Source organism: Schistosoma haematobium, chromosome ZW, assembly GCF_000699445.3.
Source record: "Schistosoma haematobium chromosome ZW, whole genome shotgun sequence".
NCBI classification, from domain to species: domain Eukaryota; kingdom Metazoa; phylum Platyhelminthes; class Trematoda; order Strigeidida; family Schistosomatidae; genus Schistosoma; species Schistosoma haematobium.
Window position 1 is genome coordinate 22,088,212 of NC_067195.1, and position 16,708 is coordinate 22,104,919.

The 16,708-nt window shown below is 37.9% G+C and overlaps 2 protein-coding genes across 3 annotated transcripts; one reads left to right on the forward strand and one right to left on the reverse strand.

Moving 5' to 3' along the window:
• Nucleotides 1–925: 925 nt before the first annotated feature.
• On the forward strand, nt 926–8,173 carry UBE2V2_1 (Ubiquitin-conjugating enzyme E2 variant 2; the record flags this gene model as incomplete). Of its 2 annotated transcripts, XM_012941272.2 has the most annotated exons (4): nt 926–986; nt 3,148–3,370; nt 3,574–3,622; nt 4,974–8,173. In XM_012941272.2, 4 exons carry the CDS (start codon nt 926–928, stop codon nt 5,112–5,114), a joined length of 474 nt encoding a protein of 157 aa, XP_012796726.1. In that variant the 3' UTR covers nt 5,115–8,173. The 2 variants fall into 2 exon arrangements, with proteins under 2 accessions (XP_012796726.1, XP_051070729.1); XM_051210712.1 differs by lacking the exons at nt 3,574–3,622; nt 4,974–8,173 and adding an exon at nt 3,424–3,500.
• Nucleotides 8,174–8,378: 205 nt separating this feature from the next.
• Nucleotides 8,379–8,817, reverse strand: H3F3B (histone H3.3; the record flags this gene model as incomplete). Its single annotated transcript, XM_012941271.2, has 1 exon — nt 8,379–8,817. The coding sequence occupies exon 1, from the start codon at nt 8,787–8,789 to the stop codon at nt 8,379–8,381; it is 411 nt and encodes a 136-aa protein (XP_012796725.1). The 5' UTR covers nt 8,790–8,817.
• Nucleotides 8,818–16,708: the final 7,891 nt, after the last annotated feature.

The following is a 16,708-nucleotide window of genomic DNA, read 5'->3' on the forward strand; positions in this document are numbered from 1 at the left end:
TTGTTACAAGGGTATTTCACTCTAATTTGCAAGGAAAATGGTATGACGGATATGAACTTTTATAGATCAGGAACATCTCATCCAAACTTTTCGGAAACACTACAAGTGAAGGTTACACATGAGAGCAAACTGTTCTGTGGTTTGAAGCTAGGGTTTACAAAAGACAAACACTGGTTTACAGCTATTGTGTTAAAGTAATAGAGCTAGACACCAATCCAGCATCACGCACCGATTCCAGGTCACTCTAGGTGTTTCAACACCCTAGCAGGCCGTCTGTTATACAAGAATTCTCAAACTCTGGGACCAATGGGATACGAATACTTGCTAGTTAAAAGGGTTGACATTTACAATGACAGTTTATAACGAGTTAAATAATTCGAGTTTCTCCAGCAACACCTAACTACCACTGATGATATTAGGGGTGGGTTTCGCCGAATAATTTCTTACCTTGCCAAAATAATACTTGAAGGCTGAAACAAATTGCACTCAAGATGAACAGTCGGTATTTTGAGTACCATACAGATCCACCTCAGATCATCAACCATCAATTGTGTCAATTGACGCCCTCTTAGAAAATCTTGTTCCAACAATCTAATTCGCTTAGATTGAAGACAGGTATGTTGATGCCTGGGTACCTGAGACATTTATGCCTTTCTTGAAACCCTCAGACTTGTCGTATCTCCTATCCCGAGAAGAGTTTTGAATTTGTAAGAATAAGAAAAGAAACGAACTTACATGATAATCGTCACAGAAATCCACGAGAACCTCCAAAGAATACTTCAGTGAATAAACCTACATATGAATTCTCACCTACCTGTTAACAAAAAGGGGCATTTTGATCATTCTTTCTCAGCAGATGCCTCTTTCAGAATGTTTGTAAACCACTGGGTTTGAGTCCATTGTTCATCTGATTTTCTAAAATCACATGTGTTCAACAGCGGTATATAGGATGGCAGCGCCAAATAACGAGACGAAGGGCGAAAAAGGTCTTTCCGATGGTTTTCTGGAGTGATAATTGTTCTCAAATAATATTCACAGTGTTAAAATAGAGGAGAGAGTTTTATATGTTGGTTATTGCCATTTAATTGTCATCGCAACATACCTAATGGAATAAAGTTCAACCACAAGTTGACGCGGCTAGTCTCGAAGTTTTAATTACATTTTTGCCTAGTGTTCCGACTTTTACGGCTAAAAGGTCATTGAATCAGATTTTCGGGTTTAACGAATTTCAGTCCCAATGTTTATGTGTCTCTAGGTACGCCAAATTAGTAATCCTACTCTAAATAGTTGGCTGAACTGTCATCGAGTTAACAAAGCTGTACTTTACTAGAATAAAATGCAGATATCAATTCAACACCTTAATTCACTTACACAGGAATGTCCGACTTTCCCATTTTGGCCAAGGTGTCGTGAGCTTTTTGTGGCATAGTATTGTCGCTCCACACTGGTTTCGAAGAAGATATATTTAGGAGTTTGCTTTTCTCATGATATAAACTGTGGTTTTCTGCCTTTTACTAACAAAAGAAGAAAAGCCATGAAAAGTTTCCTTGGCCACACTTATTCTTATGGTGTAGTTCTAATTGCAAATCAAGTTTTTGTCTGCTCAGTCACGTTTTGTAAGAATCCTGTCCAAGCATGTGTACTGTTCCGACCATTTCTGTTGTTAAGGGCATGTGCAGACTTTTAACCTTACGGCAATATACGAAGTATCCATAATGAATACCAAGTGTATTCGTTGTTTTTCTGGACAGGTAGCCAATCCTGTGTTGATTCTTTGGCACATTCTATGCCGTAAATCTGACTACCAGCTTTGAGTGATTTGGTTTAAATAAATTTTCGGAAATGAAACATTTTGTAAATATACTTTTTCATCAAGCATTCCTTCGATATCCATTTGGTGTTAGTACATTCTATTAACTTTTGCATCCGAATATTAGCTGTTAACTTCGAAGACTGGCATTCCATACAGTATGCTTGTAGAGTTTTGTCGTATTTTGTAATAGGACATGGTATGGCTTAGTTTCATAAATTCATGCAGTACTTTGTTTGGACTCTCTTCCCAACCTAATTCTATATTGGTCTGCATAATGCGCTGAAGCAGGTGATGGCCAGCAATTTGAATACATGTTATAACTACCTCGTTCTATGGAAGTTCACAGCCTCATCTGCTGAATTGACATTGACCAGCGGTGAAATAGTAGCATGCCAACTAATTTTTCATTTTTTCTCAGGAGACTACTGTTCAACTTTTTCAGCACAAATAACTGCTGAGGAGTGTAGCTGGGCCCAGTTAAACCACATTTATTGTTTGTCTGGTTTAGATAAATCGCTCCAGCTTCCGTCTTTTTCCTCAATAGTCATTAGTGGCTAGATTTAAAATTCTATTTCTGAAGAGTTTAGACGGTTAGCGAGCTTCAGTAGGATCAATTTGGTGCATAAGAGAAGCAAGTAAGCACTGGTGTAGAAACAAAAAAATCACAACATCTCGGTTATGATGTAGGGAATGACTGTACATAAATACTCCATGTAAACACCAGTGAGCAGTAAGTTTCTCGCGATGTCTTCCAATAAGTCTTTGCCTATGAACTTAGTCGTTCGTTTACTTATCTAGTTATACGTCCTTTTGTCGACGTAAAGCTCCTAATTTTTCACTTATTTAAACATTTTTACCCGTGTAATCACATCCTCTCTTAATGATTATTTTCGACAGTGTTTACTTCTGACCCCAACTTATTCACAATCATAATCACAAAACTGTATAAATATCTATTCACTCTGTATGTCTATTGATATAAAGAAACTAAACTTTTTCTATCGTGATGCATAAAACATGCATGGTGTTCGTCACGTTTTTTTAAACATATCCACCTCTTTCTACGTCTATCCATACCTTGTTGTTCCAAACAAAACTTCTACATCGGAACATAAGTTTGCTTAGTGTAAATAAAATGGGTTTGCAAACTCTTTGATTGGATTTTAGGATCAGATACTAATTAAGTGGACTGTTTCGAAAATATCAAAACTGTGGATTCTGAGCATGATTCTCGTGGTTTGTAGTTTGCTTTAATATCAATCCTTATGTAACTTCATACGTTTAGTGATACTTGGTGTCAATTATGCTTCTTATGTTATTATTTGGATTTACAGTTTGTGTTCCACGAAATTTCTATCTTCTTGATGAACTTGAGCAGGGACAAAAGGGGTCTCAGGAAGGTAGTATCAGTTGGGGATTAGAAAATATGGCTGATGCAACACTTACCAAATGGAACGGAATGATTCTCGGTCCTACTCGAACTCCTTTCGAAAATCGTATTTATGATTTGCGGATCGAATGTGGACCAAAGTATCCAGATATCCCTCCAACAGTTAGGTAAGCTGACATTCGTTGATTGCCATTATAGTGACTTTTTTATAACTTTGCAGCAGCTTTTATTGCTACTCTAAAGTACACATATATGTTTGTTGGGTGTAATTCAAATAAAGTTTATGCTCATGTAGTACATTGTACTGTTTTTTTTCTATCAAACAAATTGAATTATCGACAGTAAATACACTCATTTTGTTTTCATTTAGGTTTGTCACTAAAATACGTATGCACGGAGTAAATGAGAATACTGGTGAAGTAAGTTTATGCATATATCCATCAAGTTTGGTTTTCGTTTTAAGTAAGAAAATATCTATTGTATTAACGAATATTCCTAGTCGAATGTAATAGCTCCTTGAAAACCTAATGTCTTGCATCCATATCTGTTATTAATTCAGCTACTAATAAAAGATTTTTGTCCTCAGAATGTTGATTTTCATAGAAAGGAACTTTGACTTAATGTACATACGTACCAGGTTTTACGTAACGACTGACTGACTGAACCTTGGCTTTTGTTAGCTTCGTAGTCAAGCCCTACAAAACCACCACACAACATTGTCATTCGATATTGCCAACAAGCTTGTATCACCGAAATTCCCTATAGTACTTTGTCTTTCATCGCAAATGGTCATTTCACGAAATCCGTAGATTGAAATAATCATAACCTAAAAAATGTTTGAGTACTAATTAATTTCCTGTTTCTCTAATCTCTGTCTCTGACAATATGTAAGCTGTAAAAAGTTATCTCCTCTGTTCATAATAACCAATGCTGTTAGTTTCTGTATTTTAAAAGATAATCAAGATATTATGGCGCTAAGTATTGTTACGAAAATAACCAATCACAGAGTCATCAGAACAAATTTACTTAAGATTTGTGGAGTTACTAAGAAGCCCATTGCTACATGGATTAAGCGTTAATGATGTTGTCCACAACGACAATACAAACTTTGCTACTAAGCCACTTAACTCAGAGAATTCAGAAGCACCAAAATTACCCCATTTTCTTACCAATAAAAAGCCGAACACGTATAAGCATTATATGTGTGATCTTTGTCTCGTTGGTCGTTAATGCGTATCAATTCTTATATTGCTGTCAAAGATTATACTAACCTTAACGTAGCTACGGATCGGACATAATATACTAAGAAGTTATTGATACTAGTTAATTCACATTTCATCTTTAAATTAGTGTGTATAATATGTCATTAAGGAGACGAGGTTTGGATTTGTTGTGAGCGCATTTTTTTCGAATTAACGAATGAGATATTGGTAGGTATAAGATACATAATTTTGCAGTGTTGTCAGGTGATAACAACTAACTAAAATGAATTGTTGAAACGGGCCTTCGAATGAGCTAATAATTCAGGATAACATAGTAAATCTTATCTTAACAATTTTTTCCTGTTCGATCGTTAAATCGTGTACAGCTCATATAGTTCTGAATTCATTTTTTAAACAAATATGCGATCTATCGATATGTTGGATAGACACAAAATCACTTTCATAAAATCGAAAATACACGACAACCAGTTTCATATTTAGTAGTTTTCTTTTAATTATAAGCCTGTTAAAACCGTAATATACATTCATATTCGTATCGACTTTTTAGGTTGATCCTCGAATGTTCTCTACTCTGTCTAACTGGACTCGTGGATACTGCATACGTCATGTGCTACTGGATGTCCGCAAGAAAATGTCTGCATCTGAAAATTCAAGACTTGCTCAGCCACCAGAAAATTCCACTTTCTGATTCATTTTCATCCGTTTGTTTGCTAGATTTTCTAATAGTAGACAAATGGATGATATTTCTAAAGTTATCACTTTCCTTCCTAAGATCCTCATTTTGGTACAATGAAACTGTTTAAAATTCTCTCTATCGAGATCCCTGTATTGGTCTTTCCCTCAGCGGTCTTTATGTATCTATACTTGTCTGGCTTTTAAATACTAAATCTGTTGTGAAGTTTATTCTGTACTGCTGGATAGTTACGGTTGCAATATTTTTATACCAGTAGACAGTTTGTTGTTTTCTTTTCGAGTCCCGGATTAATCATAAACTTAGTCAAGGCATTTGATGTATTTATGCGATGCATATGAAAGCTATACTTTTCGCTTATACGGTGAAAATCTTGTTTTCAGTTATCGCTTTTTGCAGCTATCCGCCAACTTAAGATGGATCATCTACGGATTGTGTGATTTTCTGATTATCAGTCTAGACTCTTTAATAGTTTTGTATTCACAACGCTGGCTGTTTGATTTACATCTTTTCGTTGTGCTTTGATTTTTTTATGATAAACAAGATAACTTTTTTTAACCCATGTGTTTCACTAATTGCTTAGTTAAATCCATTTCTTTGTACAAAATAATTAGTCAGGTTTTGCAGCTTCATGAAGCCATCCGTGGATGTTTTTTATCTTTTATATATATAACAGCTCACTTGTCAACTGGAAGTTGCAATAGTTCCCCCAGTTTTCGAAATTTCGACGTTAATGTGGTTACAAATGACTAGTCGCCCATCATAACCAACATTTTCCCCTATGTGCGACTAATTTCATATCATGTTTGTCATCGATATTATGATGTTTACAATCTTATGAGTTTTGTAGACGATGGAGAGTACAGTGTATTTGTAATGCTTTCAAAAGTAACCCTTAGTTCTTGTCAAAGGTCACTAACGGTTTCGTTGAATACCATATATTTATACGATTAACAAGCTTAATGGATCAGATCGAAATGCTTATAGTGGTGGCAATTGCTAGATTTAACAGCCACTTTAGTTCTATTAACTGGTGACTAGGGAACATATTTACGCAGCGTTAACTTATCAAGTGGGTTTATTCAACTTCGTTCGCTTAAAAAATGTAAATGGCGAGTAGGGTACATCTGGGAATTCTATACGCTATTTATTGCATAACCTCGATAGTGATTCTCCATAACACTATACCGTTGCTTGTGCGTTCATATTTTCACCAAAGTGGCTTAACCTTCTTGTCTATTGTAGAATGACCGGCTGGTCTCTTCATGTAAGTATATCGTCAATATCTAGATGCAAGATTACACATCACGGCTCACTAGTTACGCCTTATATTCGCATCCCAAATTACTCGTTGCCTAAATATTCAGGTCGTGGTGTTCGTATGATCCAGGGTCTCTTAATGGCATAGTTGTACTCAACCAAGTACTACGCATGTAAGTGGATGCTGAATTGTCTACTTTATTTGAATTTCAGTTATCTGGGAAGAGAGTGCTAATTTAGTCGGTAGTATATATTATAACCACTTGTATGTAAATATTAATGCTACTTATAAGTTCGTACTACTCTTCGACCAGTACATGTACTTGAGCATCCTTTGGTCGTGACTAAGATCTGGTCTATCTCTATATGCCGTAGATATTGCTCATCATCAGGACTATCATGATATATAACTTCACCTGGGATAGATAATATAATATATATGAATTATTACCTAGTTGTACAATTTTTTAGGTATTCATCTATTTTTGTAATCCGTCAACAACTGCATCATTTGTGTACCACACTGTCCAGTCCCTACCACTTAGTTCACCACATTACATGATACCCGTTTCCTCTGATATGTCTATCGTGTTTCCCATCGTTTGCGTTATCACACCTGAACACCATGAGACGAGCGTCTCCACTGTCTTATCCAATAATTTCCAGATTCTTGAAAGGAGGTGCTATTAAAATAACGTACGCAATTATTTGCCCGCATGATTTTTCGGCAAAATGTCGAGTGAACTACTCACCCGAGAAGGTGGTATCTAATTTCGTGTCAATAACACCGAGAAGAGGAACGGCGGATTACATCTGAGTTCCATGTAAATACTAGTTTGTTCTCAGAAATCAACAACAAGCACGTTACAAAAATGTTGGTCCTCTATTGTTTTATATCCCGCACAAGTTTAGTATTGATGACTAAATATACAGATCTAGAATCTAAATAGTGTAAAAAACCACGAAATTTTGAATATATGAGTCACTCAGCACGACGCAGTAATATTGTTCTAGCGTGATACTCAAAAAGTTAAGGAAAAATGCTGCCACCACATAAGCTCATACTAAATTATATATCACTTCAGAAACTATTGTGACAACTGCCACCCACACCGCGTATAAGAAACCATCTACATCGATGCAATTATAAGCTGGATTGAATTAAACGGACCTAAGCGAGACTGTGATTGCCACCCACACTGATCCCTCTCGTTTTATAAGACATAGTATGACCTGCTTCCGACCGCCCACATCCCATTCCTGGTAGTCCAATCAAGTCCGGAAATTGGGATCCAGCTCTCAAACATGAAACTCCTTGAAGTCATTTAGACACGAAGCTCCCGGTTACTGCTGAGCGAGTTATGCATTCGGCTTGAAACTAACAACAGGTGAAGACAATACTGACTGTGCAAACAAGGAAAAACCCTACTAACCTTCAAATCACGTGTGACAATCGAGCCGCAATATTGTGTACGGCAACTACCTTGTGGTAGATGTCCTGACTACGCTCTCATAGTGGCACCTAAAACACACAAACGCCGGCCGTGACATTTACCAACAAATACAGACATCTACATGTATTACTATTGTCTGCTTGTATTCGGACATATAAATGGACGCCCATCCCGTAATAATTGCCGTAGAACACCAGACGCCTTCCACTATATAAAGGGATTGCGAGTACATAAACGATAACTTAAACCTTCATTAATCTACGACTGCTTAGAAGGCACTTTACATTTTCGAATAGGCATCACTACGGATAGACCTTTACACTCCGAGCTCCATGTTTCAAATATAGAGACCCGACATACTAATAAGTCAGATCTTGATAGTGCGCTCTTATTAATGTCACGTTAGGGAAGTATTTAGACCGTTACGAGATGAATTCATCTCGTAAGGATCCTTAAAAATCCTTACGCTTAACAGAAGACATCTTGATCCCCGTCTACGAGTATAAAACGAACAAGAAATTAAGTTAACATTTATTAGAATGAAAATTTAAGCTCTTTCCCCTCGAATGCGGCGAGCCAACTGGATATCTTTCGGCATAATTGTAACCCTTTTAGCATGAATCGCACAAAGGTTTGTATCTTCGAACAGACCAACTAGATATGCCTCACTTGCTTCTTGAAGAGCACCAACTGCAGCGCTCTGAAAACGTAAGTCAGTCTTAAAATCCTGAGCGATTTCGCGAACTAATCTTTGGAAAGGCAACTTTCGTATCAGCAACTCAGTGGACTTTTGATAACGACGGATTTCTCGCAAAGCAACAGTCCCTGGACGATAACGGTGAGGTTTTTTTACACCACCCGTTGATGGTGCAGACTTGCGTGCAGCTTTGGTTGCAAGTTGTTTTCTCGGTGCTTTGCCACCAGTTGACTTTCTTGCGGTTTGTTTCGTCCTAGCCATTTCTTTGAACCAAAACGCCAATCAAAATGGTGGGAGTCAAGTAGCCACTTAAACAACAGCAGCTGATTGATGCCTAAAGTGCCTAATCGATTAAAAACGCTTCATCATTGAAAAATTAATTTATTGTGTCTTCAGACGTCTACATGTATTTCACAGTACACTATTTTACTCAGAAATTCAATTTAATATACTTGGTATTCACTCCTTACACGAACTTTTACAAAGTAATGGAATTCATTCTTTTGGCAGAATCATCATTGTGTATTTTGGATAGTACTGTGTATTGTCCTGCTTCCTTTGAGGAAGTAATCCGCTAAGTGACGGTAGATAGAATTTATTTTTCAGTGTTCCACGAAAACGTTTCCAGAAATTAGAAGCTTGATAAGTATATGTAACCATCTACTTCATCCTTATAGTAAGATCCACACTAACAAGTAATGAAGACGATCTGATGGTAAGACTTTCCTTAAAATAAGTAGCTTTCTAGGCGTTCAGAATTGGTGCTGTTCTTGCTATTTTTAATCGACAATAGCTATTTCAAGGCACTCAGTTTTAGTAGCTCGAGATCTGACTCCAATTAGATCGTATGAATGATTGTTATTGAATGGTTGCTGTCGAACTGTATATGTTGCCCATCCTCGTATATAATCATCAACTTAAAACGCGTTAGTCAATAACGGAGTTAAATAAGTCAAATAACGAGAATGGAATTTTGAATACATATATTTTGTATGTGGAGCGAATGGGATAGAGCGAAGAGAAACGACGCGCAGTGGAGATGACGGGTAAGCTAACTCCATAAGAGCACACACATACGCGCTCATTTAAAAACAGTCAAGATTGATAAGCGGATAATTAACAAGATCAACATATGACTCAAGTAGAATGAATAGATTAGCCTGTCCGAAAACTAGAATAAGGTATATGGGCTTAACACGTCGACCGACACTACGCAGTGACGCATTGTAGCTGATCAAACTGTCTGACTGTAATTTAGATTTTCAGACTCTTGTTCAGATGCTTGTGCTATTTCCAATTAATATCTGTTGCTCTCTTTATTAAATTTAAATACATTTTGTATGCCGTTTAGGTCGTCAACTCACTAGCTCTTTTACTTCTCTCTTCCAGCCCTACTCACTTATGCTACTCTGCATGTGCCTCAAGTACACAAATTTCCGTCTGACTAAACGCGATCCACTACAAACATCAACACGAGATCACTACACGACCTGTCTAGAAAAGCTTCTTTCTTTCTAGCCACCTGAACTGAGAGTCTTACATTACGCTGATTCTGCCTACATTCGGATACATCGTCGCTGGCACATATCCATTTCTTGCTCCCAGCTGTTTTTCATATGATATTTTTTGAGAGATACTTGGTTGTCAGTAGAGTCTGATTCCGTCCTACCCAGCATATTACTAACTTTACCCAGTTATTATTGTGTACAGTAATACCGAAAACTGTATTTCTTTTTTAGAATGCAATTTTTTCCTGTCATTTACAACAAGTGGCCCACGTTCACTTGTGGCGCGAGTATTCAGTAAGTTTGGAAACCGTCTGTCGGGGAATTGTCCATGTTAACTTGGACTTTTAAGCAACATTTCCATCTCAGATTTATGCGTTGATCGAAGACCTATACCTGAGGTAGTGAGACTACGTTCTATTGAACCGTCTTACTAGTGAAATGTACATCCGCTCGACAAGCATCTATTCATCCTATACTAGTCAGTGGAAAGTAATCTGTCCACTAAAATTACAGTTGGTTAAAATGGTCGATGACCCCAATATTTACCATTACATATCCACTGAATATCAGGTTTTGTCATATCGACTGATCATTCTCAGAGCCTCAACCAAATATTCCTTTGATACTGATTGAGATATTACTACTAGGTAGTGTATTTATAATAAGGCGACCTAAAGATAACTTCATACAACCAGATTAAATGACTGAACTCCCTAGTTCTTTAGCAGTTTGGACTGAGAAGTCAGACACAGAATACGATAATGGTTATAATAAACAGTATATGACAAATATCCAGAGTCCGCCTGTGTTTATATTTATTATTGTTACCACAGTTTATCTCCCGGCACATCCAAGGTATTTCCTTTACTGTTCCATATTTTCTAATTAAAAACGCGAAATCTTGCTTTTCAATATCTCATATGAACTAATATTACAGATTTCTTTTATTTTTACTACGTGAGTATCACCCGAACCAACTGATAATTAGCAATGTTTCTCTACTTGTAGGCAATACTTTAATTGCATCTTTCCAAACTCAAACTGCCTGAACTTCTGTTCGATTATCCTGTTTTGATACATTGATGATCTATTCTAAGTTCTATTTGCAATACATATAATGCTGCTGGACTTAAGACCCTGAGCTCAATGTCTTCCCTTGACCCTGCGTCCAATGATATATTCTTTTCATCACTCCAGCTTACTGTCCACATACTGAGTAACAGAGAGGTTGAGGTTATAATACGTCATTTAGCCACTACAAGATCGCATTGAATTACCTTAATATTTCCGTCCCGGTCACTAGCTGTTCGCCCACTTGGCAGTTAAGACACTGTTGACGAGATAATCAAATAAAGAACACGCAGTTGTTTTTTGTTTTTACTGCTTTTGAACTTCTTTGTTGTGAACTATGATTCCCAAGAAACATTACTGTGTATGGGCTATCAAGACATGTGTGTGCTGTTGAATAAACACTGATCCTGCGTCTCTGACCGGCTCTTCCAATTTTATTGACTAATGAAAGATTATCTACGTTATCTTTTATTTTCGAGTTTCACCAAGTTCACGCCAGCAGCGATTTAGAGTTTTTGCTCTTTGGCTCCATTTTTCACACAGGGAAGAAACATATCCTACTTCTTTTACTTTTTACTGTTTGTTTCTTACTTTCTTTTCATTCGTCTGTCTTGCTTGCAAATAAAGCGTCAGTGTCCGCCCTTATGCTAACTGAAAAAGCACATAAGCGAACTGGTTTGGGTCTTTGTAGTGAAGTTCTCACTGGTTTTGCAGAAGCACCCTATAACAAGCACGTCGGACAAAATGTAGGCTAGTGTGTAAATGATACTGTATAAACACTAAAGACATAATGAGGTTAATCGACAGTCGTAAGTTAGAGTTATATAAAGCATTATCGGCCGAGTGGACAGATCGGAACCGCATTACCAAACGTTATTCTGATGCTCATACTGACTTAAAAAGTAGAGTTGTAAAGGTGGGTCGATAACTTTGGAAATAAATGTAAATTAGTGTGTGTGTCAAATATTTAATTTTCAGTTGATTCAGTGGTTTAATTTGAGACTACAGGATCTAGCCTGATATTTACAAATTGGAATCGGTTTGCCAATTAGAGGACTCTAGAAGACCACCGTACGTAAGGTTGGAGGTACAAATCTACTAAAATATCCTATGTGGGTACGGGAAATCGTATATGACCTTGATGATAGGTAGCTACGAGCACATGCATATTTCAAGAGGAAAGTATTAAGTGACAGTATATGGTCATGGTCAGTGTACTCGACAAAATTCACAAAGCTTACATTTCAGATACTGTGAATTATCATCGTCTTAACAAAGTAACGCAATTATATGTATCCACTCAGCTTGCTAGAAAGAACCTTGATTTACTGAGATCGCCTTCATTTCGAATCCGTTGTAGATCACCAACGTAGATGATCAATGTCGAAATGATTGGAGGCCTACTCGAGTTAGACGTGAATAGTGTGACGAACCAACTAACGTCGAAGTCACACCTCGTGGTCAGCACCTTACGTGGACTACCCCATTGACGTAACAAGGTACTATAGATGTTTTGAAGACTGTACAACACAAAGGACGTTATTACAGAAATATATTAGTTAAAGTAGATACAAGCGAAAGTAAGACCACTGCCGCATGGGCCAGTCCATGGGATACCATTAACTAATGCGCGTTGGTTGTACATGACCTTGGCAGGGAGCGACGATCTGTTCGACATTCAGTGATCCAACTGCCGGATGATTTGGCTAGGGCTCAGTGACATTTCACTGGCCCTACAATACTCCCCCACCAGATTCAGCGGCCGTTTGAATCGGTACCAAACATGTTGGGAGCAGTCGCGCGCCGGAGAGTGCCAGACGAATATTATAAATTCTCCAGGCATTGCTTATCTGTAAAACAAATGGAAAGGAGGCGGCAGAAACTGGTCATAATATGTTAGTAGGACGTTGCCCAAACGTAAATTGATTAACCATAGAAATAATGAAAAGAACAAAACGTTTTATTGTTCTATCAAGTCGCGCTGAAATATATAGCCTTGACAAGTAATTCAGTTCCTCCGATGACAAACGTTAAGTCTGCCGCAAGAGTAATGATGCTATAGCGATAGTAATATAAGTGTATTATCGATCGATGTCCATATTTGTACTGTCATTAGTTTAAAGTTGTAGGTCGGACAGTGTCGTTGACAGCTATTAATTAGTGTCGATTTCTAGTTATATCTATATCTAACAGACTAACTGTAAGTACAGAAGTATAACCGTGAAGAGTTGTCATGATTTCGTTGTGCGAAGCTATTAACCAACTTGTAGTCAGAGTTTGAAAAGTCGATGACTGCTGTTACAGTCAGTAAGGGTTGAAGGCTACAAATCGACAGCAAAAGGTGGCACGATGAAATCTCTAAAAGATGATAAACAGTGAGTGTTGCGTGTTTGTTCGGTTAGTGAACAGAAAAATATCGAAAAGAACATAAGAAACCAAGAGTGTCACTCTGGACTCACGTCAATGATACCCGTGAAAAACGCTGTCAGTTTTGGGATAGAAGCGACAATATCGTTTTCAGTTTGCAGGAGATTCGCTCGACTGCATAAACTGATGATTCGCGCGAATGATATTTTCGTCAGACCACCAATTGAACTGTACAGGTTGTAAATCGTCGAGTAGTTGAACAGCCGATTGATGTGCCGAAATCATCTGTTAAATAACAGCCACGATGAAACAATACTTCATAAAGTATGACATCGAAGTAGAATAACTACTGTAAGATCCATTTTGAGTGCTTTGTGTGTTTGTGAAGATCCCTCCATGTATATACTTACACTTTGTTCCTATTGATTCTTTTAGTTGTACATTGTTAACTTTTTGACTACATTTGAATTGTTAATATTTGTATTTTATTATAGTTTCGTTTTTACTACACCTTCACCAACTCCCCATGTTTCTTCCCGAACTGCACTTATGTTGTTTTACTTTATACTAAGTCTGGGCGGCAGCCATTTTGGTTTATCCCTGCTTTTGATTGCTTGACTTGTGTTGACTGGAATTGTGCATTTTGGTTGTGAATTGAAGCACTCTTCCAGAATTGAAAACACTCTGTGTTATAGAGCGACCAATTATTACCTTTTGAACGAATCTGTACGTGATCTATCCAGACAGGATAGAATAACATTTATTTGTGGTGATTGGCAATTTTCTTGCATCTTCTATCAACTTCTTGATTTATTGTAATTTAGATTTAATTGATTGAACAATCATTGATTGAATAGTCGGGTGATAATATTTGTTTAGGTAATGATTTACATTAAATTTATTATGGATTATAGAACCGCTAGTTACCCGATTACTTGTTCTGATTTCGACGGGAAAGGGCGCGTGTCTAAAGTCCCCGGTCGGCTATTCTTCAACATCCAAACCGTAGTTTGGATCCTACAGTTCTAAACAATTATTACTTGGTCGAAATCCTTTGGTAATCGTTCACGGATTTTCTGGAAATAATTGGTCGTGTCGCTTATAATGCCAGTTAATCGTCGAAGGAGATCAGGCTCAAAGTTCGTCGATGTTAACGAAGAATCCCCTATTGTCAAGCAAGTGCCTTTTGACGTCCTTAAGGGTCATGGTTCATACTTAAATAGGGTTAATTATCATGGCAGTGATTCTAGCCTTAATTCGATGTCAGATGATGTAAAAAATCTTAGTTTAAAGGAGGAGCAAAGGCCTGAATTACTAGGAAAGAGCATGTCGCCTATAGTCCATGTTGTTGGCCCAGAGCTACCAAAAGTTGAACTGAGTTATTTCGATGGAGAGCCAAGAGGTTATTGGAAATTTATAAGGCAATTTGAGACGTATGTAGCATCAAGAGTCACGGATGATAGCCAGCGCTTGCTCTATTTGATATACTACTGTAAGGGCAAGGCTAAAACAGCTATTGAAGGTTGCGTCATGATGGAGACATCCTCTGGCTATAAAAGAGCAAGGGAGATTTTAAAACGTTTTTTCGGACAGTCTCACGTAATTGCTCGAGAAACACTAGAGGACTTATTCAGTGCTGTGAATTTTGAGTATATTGACGGGGACCAACTATCAAATTTGGCTATAAAAATGGAAAACTGTGCCATGGTCTTGGAACAGATGAATTATACTTCTGATCTAAATTCCTTAGTTACCTTGGAAAGAATAGTGAGACTCTTGCCTCAACCTATGCAAGCCCAGTGGGCGGACTGGGTGGATAAATTGACTGAAGATAACAGGGAACCGACCTTCGACGAGCTCACTCAGTTTATCGCATCGCGTGCGAGAATGGCTTGTAGTAGATTTGGACGGTTAGCAAACCGTTCTAGAAAAGGACATAACGTAAAGACGAACTGTCACGTGCAATCAGAGCAAAGGAATAGTTCGATAATGAAAACTAAATGCAGTATGTGTTCCTACTACCATGCCATTGATAAATGTCCACAGTTCTTAGCGCTTACAGTTCAAGACCGATGGTCTCACGCTAAAAGCAAGGGTATCTGTTTCGTCTGTCTTAGACAAGGACATAGAGTTAAGGAATGTAAGATGACAAAGCGCTGTAACGTTAAGGGTTGTGAAAAGAAACACCATTCTTTGTTGCACAGCGAGAGTGAGAAACCTGGTATCTTGAGTTGTTGCGGATATACTAAATCACTAATCAGTCAAGTGTGTTTAGACATGATTCCCGTACGGTTGAAATCGCGAAAAGCCGAGATTGTGGGTTATGATCTGTTGGACAACGGTTCTGATGTGACACTGATAAAGTCAAACTGTTTGAGGTCTCTCGGGCTGAGCGAAGACGAAGCATCAGTGGTAGTTGAGACTGTGGGTGGTAATAGAACAATGAAGGTCACGAGTGCGCCTTTTGAGGTATATTCTTTAGATCGATCTGAACATGTTACGATTGAAGGAGCTCTGATTGTGGCAGGTATACCAGGTTATAAGCCAACAAAGTCGGCAGTGAACAGCCTAGTTAAGTGGCCACATTTAAGGGATGTACCGATAGATAACTTAGACTCTGAAGAAGTTTTACTGTTGATTGGTTGCGACGTACCAGAAGCACATTGGGTGTTAGACCAACGGTTGGGTGGAAGGAAGAACCCGTACGCTGTGAAAACGTTGCTTGGGTGGACGGTTTTCGGACCTGCGTCGTGCCCGGAATATAGGAGAAGTGTTGTTAACCATGCCAGTAAGGTACAGACATTAGAGAGCGAAATATGTGAGCTTTATGATATAGAGTTTTCAGATGCTTATTCAAGTGATAAATCATTATCAGTAGACGACAAGGCGGCTATAAAGATTGTGGAAGGGGGCACGCGCTTCGACAACGGTCATTTTGTAGTTTCTATACCGTGGAAAAAGAATCCAAATATGAAAGTGGATAATTATGAAGTAGCAAACCGTAGATTACAAAGTTTGAAGGGTATGTTGTCGAAGGATGTCAGTCTGCACATCAAGTATATCAAAAGTACTGAAAGTGATTTTACTAAGACTTATGCGGAGAGGGTCCTTGAAATATATTTGCAGCCTAATTATCGCCCTCGAGGGTATTTACCTTATCATGCAGTGTTAAACATGAAGAAACCAGAAGAACTTGGAGTGGTCCTTGATTGTGCCGCCGAGTTTGCAGGGGTT